Source organism: Herpailurus yagouaroundi, unplaced genomic scaffold (genome assembly GCF_014898765.1).
Source record: "Herpailurus yagouaroundi ecotype Mexico unplaced genomic scaffold, PumYag 186, whole genome shotgun sequence".
Taxonomy (NCBI): domain Eukaryota; kingdom Metazoa; phylum Chordata; class Mammalia; order Carnivora; family Felidae; genus Herpailurus; species Herpailurus yagouaroundi.
This window is the reverse complement of record NW_024412417.1, coordinates 16,338,166-16,352,454: the sequence shown is the minus strand read 5'-3', so window position 1 is coordinate 16,352,454 and position 14,289 is coordinate 16,338,166. Positions and strand designations below refer to the sequence as shown.

The window sequence follows — 14,289 nt, the reverse complement described above, 5'->3', positions numbered from 1 at the left end:
AGAAAGAAAGAAAGAAAGAAAGAAAGAAAGAAAGAAAGAAAGAAAGAGAAAGAAAGAAAGAAAGAAAACTGATGGAACCAGATTGGTAAAATTTGATAATAACTGAAGCTGGGTAATAGGTACATGGGGATCTATCATATACTTCCCTCTTATTTTATGTATATTTGAAACTTTGCATATTAAAATATAAACATTACAAATGAAAACAAATTAAGTTAAAATATTTGTTCCTCAGATGAGTCATTACTGATTTCCACGTCTCACAATATGGTTTATGGTATCATTTATATCTCTTCTGTACAACAGCCACCACATATGCAGTAAGCACTCAAAAAATCATTATTATTACAACTTGCAGTTTCTGGGAGAGCACAGAGTCTCTGGAGTAGAGGGTGCCTTGGTGGCTCAGACTTCAGCTCTGAAGCCGAAGCATCAGACTTCGGCTCAGGTCATGATCTCGTGCGTCGGAGCCCCACGTCAGGCTCTGTGCTGACAGCTCAGAGCCTGAAGCCTGCTTCAGATTCTGTCTCCCTCTCTCAGATCCTCCCCTGCTCACACTCTGGTGCTCTCTCTCTCTCCAAAATAAATAAGCATTAAAAATAATTGTTTAAAAAAATAAAAATTCTCTGAGGTAGAGACCACCCTACTTATGTACTGACACATGTCCCAGAGTCTAGCACAGAGCATTGCATGTATTTGACACTCAATATACAGTTGAATAAATAAACTTTTGCCCAACTAACCAACTTATTTCATCTTGTGTCATCAATCAATATTATCCTTGTAATTAGTCTTCCAGTAATCTAGTTCTAAATTTGTGGCCCATTTGTAGCAAGTATATGTGTCTGTATGCACTTGCTCTCATTTCTAACTACCTCTAATGCACATCCCTGTGCTGGTCTTTACTTATTCTTCTGAGCCCAATTAAGTCCTTTTCTGACTCAGACAAAATAACAACAAATAACTGCAAGGTTTAGTTTTTCTTTCTTTCAATTCTCCGGATATGAGAGCCAATGTTTTTAGGTATTTTTTTCCGAGCGAAAGGCTGAGTCAAGAAAAAGAACCAATACCAAAAAATCCTTGTCCCCAAATATTTAATGCATATGTTTTAATGAAAGAGGTTATAAAAGGGATAGCAAAGGGTTCTCTTATATGTCAATTCCCACTGGCTGGCAGTATCTTCCTGGAGTGCTTTGTGGAAGAGAATTCTAAGCTGAATTACGTCTCAGCAGGAAAGAGCATAATAATAAAAGTCCTGTTATTAACACAACTGAGGGGGGAGTAGCTAATCAAAGTAGGCAAACTGTGAAGCAGCAATACAAGCTTTATGTTTAAACTAAAAATATACAAAAGCATGTTTAATAAGAAAACTTTTGATGTAGGGCCTAGACCTTTGATTTGTACAGGGCTCACTGACTGGTGTTCTAGTAAAGTCAACAACATTCAAATGCTTCATCTACAATTTGTAGTTTGTTTCCATAGAGTGAGGATGTAAAACCACTGGATTGAAGGCCACTGGATTAAGGATATATTTTATGCAGTATGTTATAACTCAAAGATACATCTTTCCAAACAATAATCATAAGTACTTTGCCTCCAACCTACTTTTTTTTTTTTTTTTTGGTTGGGTTTATGTGTGCCCTAATTCTACATGAGAGTGAAAACCGGAGTAAAGAAATAAGATAAAAGGAACTTTTTTACTGAGTTTATGTGGCATTCTGTTCTACAAAGAGTAAAGCTTTCATCTTTTAAGCCGATATCCACTTAACTACATTACAGAAGATTTATTTTGACCCCCTCTTGTTTCATAAGGGGCTCAAAAGTCTGTAGCAATTTTTGACACTTTGTTATACTGTGTTTCTGACTCTCCTCCCCACATGCCCGCGCATGCTTGCGCGCGCGCGCACACACACACACACACACACACACACACACACACACCCCTCCCTGCCTCATTTTCATACGGACACAAAGCATTGGGATAAAATGATGGTTCATTATAGTGGTACAGAGCTCTTATCTTCATCCGGCAAGAGTCATTTCCTTCCAAAGATTGAAATGCAAATGTGAAAATTAATGATAACTGCATTATCTGATAGCAGAGATAATACCAATTCACTGTCAGCGTAATACACAGTCATTCTACGATTTCCTCCGCTTCTCACAATATTCTTCTTACTGTCAGACTATATCTATGGTTAACTATGTTTCATAGGTTTCTGTTAATTTACTTCAAATGGCATTTCCCAGATCTTATATCTACCACATTTTCCCAATCAAAAAGGAAACGAAATCAGAACTGTAATCTCCAAGCCCTTCTTTGGACTAGTAAAGAGAAAGGGAAAAAAAAAAAAAAAACCCAAAAACCCTGTATCATTAGTGTGTGCTTCTATCTCCCAGAGGTCTTCCAGCTACCATTCCACTTTATGCAAAACACTCCCATCTTCTGGGTTCAAGGCACAAAGCAGAACTAACCCCATCATCTACATGCTGAACAGCAATTGGATGAGGCAACTTATTTACAGATTTGGTGATCAATTCGGCGTACAGATTGATGCACAGATGCAACAAGTACACAATCTGATTTTATGCTAGACATTTACTCTTGAAAACATACTTGCATTAAAATTTCCTTAACTCCATCACATTTTCAGCCCAGTTAAATAGAACATAGTTAATATAATCTGATGATGACTTTCACATAGCAAAATGATTTTGCAGAGTGAATTCACCATGCAGATGTTAAATGAAGGCGCATCGTCTGTAAGGCATTGTAATGGCTCCTATGGCACAATTGCCGAAATTATATGAAAAGTAATATTAGAGCTATTTATTGAGCACTATGAAGCCTCGAGCTCCGTGTTTGACACAAAATCTCATTAATGAGGTAGTGATTATTATGAGCCCCATTTTATAAACAAAGAAACTGAGGCCTTGAGTTATTAACTTACTCAAAGTCACAAAATTCATGAGTGGCAGGGCCAAGATATAAATGGAAGAAATATTTTTATTTCTTCCCCACTCATTATATTACCCCCAAAATAAGTTTCCTTCTATGGAAACTCAGATTTCTTTTTTTTTTTTTTTAATTTTTTTTTCAACGTTTATTTATTTTTGGGACAGAGAGAGACAGAGCATGAACGGGGGAGGGGCAGAGAGAGAGGGAGACACAGAATCGGAGACAGGCTCCAGGCTCTGAGCCATCAGCCCAGAGCCCGACGCGGGGCTCGAACTCACGGAGCGCGAGATCGTGACCTGGCTGAAGTCGGACGCTTAACCGACTGCGCCACCCAGGCGCCCCGGAAACTCAGATTTCTATTTAACAATCTAGGAGCAAGTTGTACTGTTCTGTAATATATAATACAAAACAAAAAAAAATCCGAATTTTATTCTAGTAATTCATCAAATCTTCAATACAAGGTGTGATTTTCTACTTTATTTTTAAAAAGTTTTTGTAACATTTATGTATTTTTGAGAGGCAAAGAGAGACAGAGCACAAGCAGGGGAGGGGTACAGAGACAGGGAGACACATTTTCCAAAGCAGGCTCCAGACTCTGAGCTGTTAGTACAGAGCCTGACTTGAACCCACAAACCATGAGATCATGACTGGAGCCAAAGTCAAATGCTCAACCAACTAAGCCACCCAGGCGCCCTGTACTTTATTTTTATTGAAACATCTCAAGCACTTAACATGTAAATATGAAAATAAAAGCGCATGTTTTTCTTGACAAGGGTGTGTCAAAGAATCTAAGGACCGCTTGATCAAAATTATATCAGTGCATACTTTTATTGATATATATTTCTTGAGATACATTATTTGCCTAATCTGAGTAGTGTGATATGTTCATTTACTAAAGTTCCTGGAAATTTCAATTATAGTAGTTGTAAGCCTAATGGTAGGACTTAGATACATTCAATATTAAACCAGAGAAATCAGATTATTCACTATTCCCAAGTGCAAAAGAGGTAACCATGTTTTGAACAATGTAAACTAGAGAACTGGTATTCTTAGAGTTGATATAAGATGTGACTTTTGAGGTGCTCATTTCATAGAGGTAGATGATGAATTTATAGTGATTTATCTGAATTTTCTCCCCTGAGTCTCCTTCTGAATCTAAATACAGAAGTCAGAACCCAAGACTTTGGCCATAGATTGTGGTTCTAAAGATTTCTTAAAATAAGCGAGAGCCAAAGATGTAAATCCTATTTCAAAATAAGGTCCATATTCTAACTGTTGGTTGGTGTGAAAGGTTCTATGGTAAGAGAAGACCATTAACATCAATCAAATCCCACCCTCTCCCAAGCTGTCCGCTGGACACTTTCTACACATCATTTCTTTCAAATTTCATCCACATAACAATGTTTCAAGGTAGCTATTATTGTTCCCACTTTAAAGGTAAGCAAACCAAGGCCTGGGCTATTTCATATGCCTAAGGTCACAAGACTGTTAACTGTCAGCATGTGAACTCAAACACAGATCTGACTCTAGAATCTGTTCAGTTTCTTCCGTAGTTGAAACCATTCTCTACCTTCTAGGTTCACATGCTTAAATATTAGTTGCATCAGTCACCTAAACACAACGCACAGATAATTTTAAAAGATTAAAGAAGAGAAATGGCATCCAAAAGAAATATGGATGGCATCATACTATACCTTTGGACTTCTCCCTACACCTTTCATGATTATTAGTGCATAACAATTATTTATTGAATAATTAAATGTATAAGACTATTGGCAAACTGAAGTACTTACAACGGTGATGACAGGAAGAAGAGTATTTATTTAGAAAGGAGAGAGAAATGATATATGAAGTACAGGCAAATGCAGATGAGGAGACAGTAGAGACCAAGTATCATATCAATTAGGTTCTCGGCAAGGTAGTATCAGGGTAATTTTTTTTTAAGAGCAAGAAAGAAAAGTAAAACTTAAAAACAGTTCCTTGAGATCTGGAAATAATGAGGTAATGACGTTTACATTGGCCTGAACCTTACAAGCTTAGTGTGGGTCTAGCTCTCCCTTCCAACAGAGAAAGATTCATAAAAATGTGAAGAATATTTAAGAGTCACAAATATTTAAACATTAAAAAATTTCACCATAGAAATGTTTACAAATGTAAGATAATTTTTCTAAAGACTATTTAGGTTCCGCCTAATCATAAGAGTTAACAAAGGTGTGAGCAATTACTAAATGTACCTTTTAGTTGAATAACAAGTAAGAGAACAAAAAATTGGCACTGGGGGATTTGCACATGATAAAAATAGAACACTTCAGAAGAGTTGATACATTACTGAAGTGAGCCATCAGGAAAGGAAAAATTTTTATTTAGAGAAAGCTGTCTATCTTAGGTTGATGCCGAGGACTGGATGGGAGGATTTTAAAATTAGGAGACCTTAAAATCACACCTGGCTCATTACCTCACGTCTTGACCAATTATTTGCAGTTAAATTCAAAACTAGATGCTTAGTATTTTTAAAGTTGTATCAGGTATATTACTGGGCTTTAAAAAAATGCTGAGAATTTTAAATGGTTCTGCTTCAAGACTCGACAATTCAAAAGCCTTTATAATGATCAGTAATATTTTATGTGTAGGACCTAATTCTCACAGAATCCCTATGAAGTGTGAATGTCATTTTCTACATTTTACAAATGGCAATATAGGAACAGAGAAAGCAAGCAACTTGACAAAAATCACCCAGCAAATAAGTGGCAAATCCAGAATCTGAACCTTAGAATACAGAACACAATTTCTAACTGTTTGGAAACCGTCACTAAAACTTGGACGATTTTCTCCCCTTTATACACTTGGAAAGTACCAACACCGTTTTGCAAATAACAAAAATCAGGGTGAAATATTGATATAATCGCTATTATACGAGAGCAAAAGTGCAAAAACATCCCCTATACTTTTTCCTGATTGAAGGAAAAGTGATGAAATTTCTACCTTAAAATGCATATCCAACAGATATCCTTTTGTTATGAATCAACTTCATTAATTTAAAAAAAAATTTTTTTTTCAACGTTTATTTATTTTTGGGACAGGGAGAGACAGAGCATGAACGGGCAAGGGGCAGAGAGAGAGGGAGACACAGAACCAGAAACAGGCTCCAGGCTCTGAGCCATCAGCCCAGAGCCCGACGCGGGGCTCGAACTCACGGACCGCGAGATCGTGACCTGGCTGAAGTCGGACGCTCAACCGACTGCGCCACCCAGGCGCCCCTCAACTTCATTAATTTAGGGGTTTCAAAATAATTAACCCCCTCTTTTTTGGTAAAATACCTGAAGGGAAAAATCTGTTATCAATTTTGCAACAAACAAACAAAAAAGAACTTTCTTATAGGTACATCTGCTTAGATACATACCTTTTTCCTTTAAAGTTTTTTTTTTTTTAACGTTTATTTATTTTTGAAAGAGAGAGAGACAGAGAACAACACAGCACAAGCGGCTGAGGGGCAGAGAGAGAGGAAGACAAAGAATCAGAAGCAGGCTCCCGGCTCTGAGTTGTCAGCACACAGCCCAAAGCAGGGCTTGAATTCACAAACCGTGAGATCATGACCTGAGCTGAAGTTGTATGCTCAACCAACTGAGCCACCCAGGCGCCCCTAAAGTTTTTACATATTCAAGTGTGCCAAAGAAAAGAGCATAAACATGTTCACTATAACAACTAAATAATAATTTCATTAAATCAGATACATAAAAGAAATTTAACTCAACAGTGAAACATCTCATCCTGGATGACACATCATTCTTTACCTTGCTCCTCTCTCTCTGTCTCTAAGTTAATAAGACTAGTTTACTTCCGGAAAAGCTTCCCGAAAAAGGCGGCATTGGGTATGCCCATGTGTTTAATAATTTACTACTGCGTGAATGTGCTTACATACTCCCAAGCCACAGGGAATACAGTGGGCCCCAGACCATCAGAAAGAAGAAAATCTGCCCCCTCCAAGTTTCCACCATCGAAAGAGCAGCCAGAATGTACACTTTGTAAGTAGGCATATCCAAAAGGCCATTAAATCTAATTAATTTTAAATGTAAAAACTCTAAGCAGCACACATATGCCTAATTCTATGAATAAAAAACAGCACAATACAAACTTCATCTATCCTTTTGAAATTAAATGTAATCCTCAAGAAAAAAAAATGAAATTTTCCAAAGATTTTTAAAATTTTAATCCAAGGAATTCTTTCCTCTACCGAGAAGACAGAAACATTATGCTATAAGGGGAAAATGCCAGAAGTCTACAACTTCTTCCAAACCCTTAAAAAGTGGTATAATGGCACTTTAAATATAACACATTTTGGGGCGCCTGGGTGGCGCAGTCGGTTAAGCGTCCGACTTCAGCCAGGTCACGATCTCGCGGTCCGTGGGTTCGAGCCCCGCGTCGGGCTCTGGGCTGATGGCTCAGAGCCTGGAGCCTGTTTCCAATTCTGTGTCTCCCTCTCTCTCTGCCCCTCCCCCGTTCATGCTCTGTCTCTCTCTGTCCCAAAAATAAATAAACGTTGAAAAAAAAAATTAAAAAAAAAATAATAAATAAAAAAAATAAATATAACACATTTTGATCCAAAATCTTGTATAACCATTATGTTGTATGTATACAGAATACAAACATTTGTGTGTATCATGAATAACATTAGAAATGACATCATAATAATCAGCTATACTGCATCTTCATTTTTGTTTGCATTATATTTTCCAGCTGCTGGTTTCAGAAAATTACCACTGGAGTCCTTCTCTTCTTCACGCACAGCAGAGAGCAATTTGCAAAGTCATGCAAGGGTGAAAATGTGATTGAAATATAGGGATCTTTCTTAATGAAAAATGTTACTGCTTTAGAAATTATGGCTAAAACTATTTCAAAACCTCGCTTATATCTTTAAGTCCTATGACATAATAGTCTCCATTTATAAATATACCATCAATTGTAAATTACTTGGCACTAAATATAAAGAGTTTTTTTTTTAGTGAGTTCTTATGAACTGTATATATTTACATAAAATTATGTTGGTGTTTAGGAGTATTTTCATCATTTTTTTTCTTGAAATGATTAAATATCAGGATTTTTAAAATCAAATTAAATTTTCATTCATGAAAATGTTGCCAAAACCTTGAATCAAATAGGAGTATCCGTTAATATTTTCTAAACTTCTAAATATATATTGAGATTTAATCTACAATTTACAATGACTAAATTAAAAATATTTCTTTATACGATTACTGTTACTTGTTTAAATGTGTTAAAATTATTCTCAAATTGAATGTAGATATAGCATCAAGATTTTTGTTCAAAAGAAACCCAAAAAGGCAAGTAGAATGAAGTAATTCTTATGTGACTGTGGAGTGAGAAAAAAATGGAGATTTTAAGCAGAAGAAACACTGGTTTTTCTAGTTTATTTAACAGAAAGATAAAAATCTTCTTTAAATAATGTTTACTTAAACTCCCATGTAACCTCCATTCACACACACAAATATATATATGTATACATATATATATATATTTATTATATATACGTATACATGTATATACATACATACATACATGAGCTAAGATTGTAAGAGTTTTACAACCTAATTAAAATTTAAGAGGAAAAAAGTGAATTCCTGATAGTAGCAACAACCGGTTGAATTTTAAATTTTCTGTCCTACCTGGTCCATCCCAATCATCTGTCTCAACTCCAGGCTGGCCTGGCTTTTCTGACTGTGTGTCCCCATCTGATTCTGCTGTCTCCTGGACTCCTTCATCATCACCTGAAAACACCAACACAGAGAGAAAAGGGGAAATAGTTAAAGCTCTCTATTTGACATTCAGATCCGGTAAAGGGATGTCCTTAGAGTATGTCTAAGCATATGTTGGTTACATATATTTGTCATTATGCAGAGAAAATGACCATGATTAATCATTTTGATATCTACTGTGGATTTATAGTAAAGAAAATCAGCATTAGTCATCAATACATGAATACATAAATAAAGTTAACTGCTATAAACAAAAACATTTCTGTAAAAAAATTCAGTGTTATTAATATTTTATATAAGAATAAAATTTAAAAAGCAGTGTATAATTACCCCTTTTAATATGGAAAACCTTAACTCTTGTATTTCCAAATAATAATTTTTATAAAGGCAAGACGCAGCAAAACAAAAACAAAGCAATTAACTGGCTTAGGGTAAGACATATTTAGGTTTGGGGCCGAATTTAGATTATTTTGAAGATTCCTTCCCCCCTTCCCCCCCCCCCACAGCTTTTAGCTTGCTAAAACCTATTTTTTAAATGGGTATAAAAAGGCCATAAATAATTAGCATATGAGATGAGCCAGTGACTCAAGTCTTCACAATGCAAGAAACTATAAAGCTATACTTGAGAAGTGAAGAGAGTTCACACAGTTTCATGTTTTCATTTCCACGTAAGAAAAAAAATGTTATATTTTTTGAGCGAGAGTATAGTTATGGCAAAGAGCATATGTTAACAAGGCAAGTGCATATCAAGAGGTCTAATTTATAAGAACCTTCACTTTAAGTAATAAAGCAACTCCTTTATAGGAAAGTAATCCATGGTAACATGGTACACACAAAAATATTGCAAAATATACCTACTATAAATGGTAATAGAGATCAGAAAACCGAATAACAAGAAAATGCGATGTCATACCAAATTCATTCCAAAATGGATACCAAAAACATGGCAATTAAATGTTGAATCTAATAATGCTAAAAATTTTAAATTAAATTGCTTGCCCATCTAGGCTTTCTCTGAAGTATTTTCCACATAGTTGTCCAAATCTATAATAATACTTAAGTTTTTATATGATTATAACAAAAAATACATTGAATTCTTAACATCTTTACAAGTAACACAGAAATAACAAAATTTTCAGGAAGCGATTCTTATTGCAAAGACATTAATGTGATGTTGATGAGTTTTGAACATTAAACTCCATATATTTTGTATTTCATTTCCATATATAGCTTCACAAAATGAATCATTTTTAAAAAGTGGAATAAAGGTAGAGAGAATGCAGAAACCCAGTGACAACTCTGTTGTCACCATTTCCATAGCACAGGATCATTGGCTCTGGTGGGTGACAAAGAATAAAAAAGATACCCCCACACCGCCAAACCCATGTTTGGAATTGAAGGATCTTTGAAAGTTGAGTTCTCTCTTCTTTTCAGGATGACTACAATGAATAGCAAGGGAATTATTTCCATAAAATAATAGATACTGAGCATTTACCATGTTTAAGGAACTGTAGGAGATATAGCAGGATATATGTGGAAAAATACAATACTTTTTTGGAAGGAGCATAAAACCCATTTAAGAGAGTAAGTTCACAAATAATGAGAGTGCAAGACAAGGTCCAAGTGCCATAAGAAAGGTACAAAGACTCAGGAGTAAGATAAGACTTTTAATCTGTGCTCCTTTTTACAGGTCACACAGAAGAACATGGACACATCAACCAATTATCTTACAAGATCAGTGGAAGAGTTCTGCTCTCACTTCTCAGACGCAAAGAGGGATGGTTCTCAGCCTGCATAGACAAGTAGGCTGTACAGCCTTTTAATATTTTCAAATGCTGTGAACCCTTAACCAAGTGCCCCTCAGCCCAACCCTCCCTGCCCCAGCCCCTGTCTAGTGTGCCCCCTCCTATCTCCCCTAATCCAGAGACTAGGGGTTTACGTCTATTCAGCAAGAGGTTTATGGCATCTGCTCTGATCGGTCAGAGCCCAAGTTGTACCAGTTGTTAAGTACTTTGAAAAGTATGCCCACATATATGTGAGTATTGAACTAAAGCTGTGCAGGTAGCAGACTGGCATAACTGGACTCATTAAGTATCAGCTCTGGCAGAAAACCCTGATGCTTTCTATGAGCTAGTTATTCTCGGCTTGCCCCTTCCTGATGGCCTCAATTGACTCTCTTCCCTCTATGCCCTACTTTGTACTTTGTGCCCCATAAGGCAGAATTCTGTGGACCCCATCACTGGGGCTGCTTTGTTCTCTTATTCCTGGGCGGGTTCAATCAATGGGAGGCACTTACAAGATGAGAGGATCAGGGGGCAAGAGGAGAGAAGACAGGTACATGTCCTCCAACCCCATCTTTTTTAGGGTCTCCAGTTGGGAGCAATGGCTGTGCTGTACGTGGGCACTCTTAAGCGGCTCATATGCTTCTCCCACGCTCCCGCAGCACTATCACTTCCCATGACTCTTCAGATCAGGAGAGCTAACAGCTTCTCACTGTCGCCCGCCATCGGTGCTCCCCATCCCTTGTTGGTTTGGTTTCCTTAACCGTCTCCATACCTTGTACACTGTCTCTTCACCAAACTCTCTTTAGCAAAACCCACTGGCCAAGTTATCAGTTTCCTTCTGGGACCCTTACTGAAGTACTCAATTTCTTCCAAACCTCCTTATGTAATTATGTTCATAGTTTTTTGTCCAGTCATGCGTAGTAAGCTTTCTTTAAACAGAGTCACTTATTGAGCACTGGGTGTTATATGTTAAGTAATGAATCACTAATTTCTACTCCTGAAACTAATTATTACATTATATGTTAACAAATTAGAATTTAAATAAAAACTTTAAAAAAGCAGACTCACTTTTTATAACATACAAACATATTTTTTTAATGAAAATTTTCTTATCACTGCTATAAAAGAAAAATCAAGATTAGATGCTCCTAATAGAAGGTAATCATGAACATAAATACAATAAAAATAAAGGTAACATTACTAACTTCTAGATATTGTGTTTATTTAGACCCTGAGTCTCTGGTCTCATTTCCCTGTGATAGAAAGGAAGAGTAACAAGTTATTTAAGTCACAGTAATATGAAGATGAAACATTTTCACTGATCCACAAAGAATACAAAAAGCTTGAAAACCTTCTCACCAAATGATTCAGTGCTACTAAATACAATAATCCATGTAGCACCTTAATCTTCTGGTACCTCCAGGATACCAGACCCAATTGGGGGAAATATGACCTTTACAACACTTTATTTTTCACGGACACTGGAGCCCACAGACTGAGTGGAGGTTTAATTCAGGGGAATAACGCAGGGGAATTTACAAAGGAAAATGTCTTCCCCAATAGCAAAGAGTAAAGAATGCAACCTATAACTTTAAACGGTGTCCGTTTCTTCTAAGCACTTTTCTCATGTCTTATGAATCTTGAAACAAGGAAATCTGAGCAAGGTCAGGGGTGGGGGGAGGACTCTGGAGATGAGCTGACCCAAATTAGAGAACTTTACTGATTACAAAATCAATGCACAGATAGGGTAACTTATGTATGATCTTAGAGCCACTATATTTATTTCTGCATCAGTCACCCCTCCCAAACCTTCACATGGTGGACCAATTAAGTGTTTCCCAGTCATCACAGGGGTGACTGATGGAAGCAGCTTTTAGTAGATATCCTTTCCTCAACAAGTAAGAAGCAGGATTATAGGGGAGCATGAAGAGGCATCATAAAGGCCACCACAAACAGCAGTTTATACAAGGTTAGGAATTAAATTTGAGTCTTCTAACTGCCTGTCTAGCATTCTTTCCAAAATATCCTTTCTTGCCTCTCCTATACTCCACCCCCACCAGTTGAGTAGAGAACCATGCATACCTGGAATAGCTGAATAATCCCAGAGCAAGACATACCCAAGCAAGCATGGGACATGCTGTTAAAAATTACATATCCATGGGGCGCCTGGGTGGCGCAGTCGGTTAAGCGTCCGACTTCAGCCAGGTCACGATCTCGCGGTCTGTGAGTTCCAGCCCCGCGTCAGGCTCTGGGCTGATGGCTCGGAGCCTGGAGCCTGTTTCCGATTCTGTGTCTCCCTCTCTCTCTGCCCCTCCCCTGTTCATGCTCTGTCTCCCTCTGTCCCAAAAAAATAAAACAAAAAACGTTGAAAAAAAATTTAAAAAAAATAAATAAATAAAAATTACATATCCAAAAAAAAAAAAAAAAATTACATATCCAAGGGCTCAGATAGTAGCATTCTGGGTAGAACCATTTGGATGAATTAAGTTCTATATGCAGATATTAACTATATCATCTTGATGGCCACACAAAGGAGTAAATCTTTCTGAATTTTGCTATTACGTTTAAATTGTTGGAAACTCGTGATGCCATGCAAAATTTACTCAGTTGTGAACATTTATAGTGCATATTTCTGAAGATACAATGAGATATATACTTTCCCTTAAGGACCATATAATCTAGTAAAGGAGTCAGGTAATATGCATAAGAGAAGTAACCACTGATAAAAAACCATAATCAGGGTAGTCCATGAATAATTCCAAATGAAAACACTAAGATACAGAAATTCAGAGACCAGAAGCGTAAAATGACATTGACCAATGGAGAACCTGGTATAATTAATTCTGGAGTTCTTCACATTGAAGTCAATGAAATATTTAAGTAGGGGGTTGATATGATCATGTGACACAAATACAGTAACCAACATATATTTATTGGGTTTCCATGAACATTTTTTTTTCTCAGACATCTGGTCTTTGGGTCCCCCCTTACTTGTTCTATAACCACAATCTGACTCATGTCTCAGACATTCTTGCCCAAAAACTTTTGTGAGACTATAGTTAAGTCTACTTTGAAATATTTTATTAGGTAAATTACATATTTGGAAGGAAAAATAATGAGAAGTATAGTGGGAAAAAGGGATGTTTCGAAGACTATATTGTGGAGGAATCACAATAATCATGAAAATCAGAAGTTAAAAGAATTCCCCTGAATCTGTAAACGTTTATCTTTATTGAAGAGAGATGAAATAAACCATTCTTTATTAATATATTAAAATAAATTTGGAGTCCCAGGCACTGTGCTGACCACTAAGAATATAAAACAAAGATGGTTCCGCTTCTCATATAACTTCAGACTAGGACAGAGACAAATCAATAATTGCAATCTTGTGTGGCAAATGCTTTAGTGAGAGTAGTCCAAGACGTGACAGGAGCACACAGGCATGACACCTAACCCAGACTTGGTGCAGTAGAAGGTTCCTGGAGGAAAGAGCCAATAACATTTCTGAAATTCTGGAGGCGTTATCTTACATAAAACTGAATTCTGTAGGTTTCATGCCCTGAGGCTCCATAACTGAAAACCATTTCTCAGATTAAAAATGAAAGTCATCTCCCCAAAGAATTCCATACAGACAACATTACAGTAATTAAGTTGCTGTGCAGGAAAATGGTGGTGAAACTGACCACATTTCAATGATGTGAGAGTAGAATCCATACAAAATTTTAAGATGCTAAGAGAAATAATTTGAGAACTGCTACTACAGTATGATGGTTGA

General features: G+C 36.6%; 1 protein-coding gene across 3 annotated transcripts in view; it reads right to left on the bottom strand.

Annotated features, from left to right (window-relative positions):
* ZFPM2 (zinc finger protein, FOG family member 2) overlaps positions 1-14,289 on the bottom strand; it is a 475,034-nt gene that overhangs the window by 344,068 nt on the left and 116,677 nt on the right. For 2 of the 3 annotated variants that reach the window (XM_040494229.1, XM_040494230.1), the window contains one exon: positions 8,641-8,742. The exons of the other annotated variant lie outside the window; for it this stretch is intronic. In XM_040494229.1, coding sequence (XP_040350163.1) covers positions 8,641-8,742 — 102 coding nt within the window. The remainder of the gene's footprint in view (positions 1-8,640; positions 8,743-14,289) is intronic. 3 annotated transcript variants of the gene reach the window in all.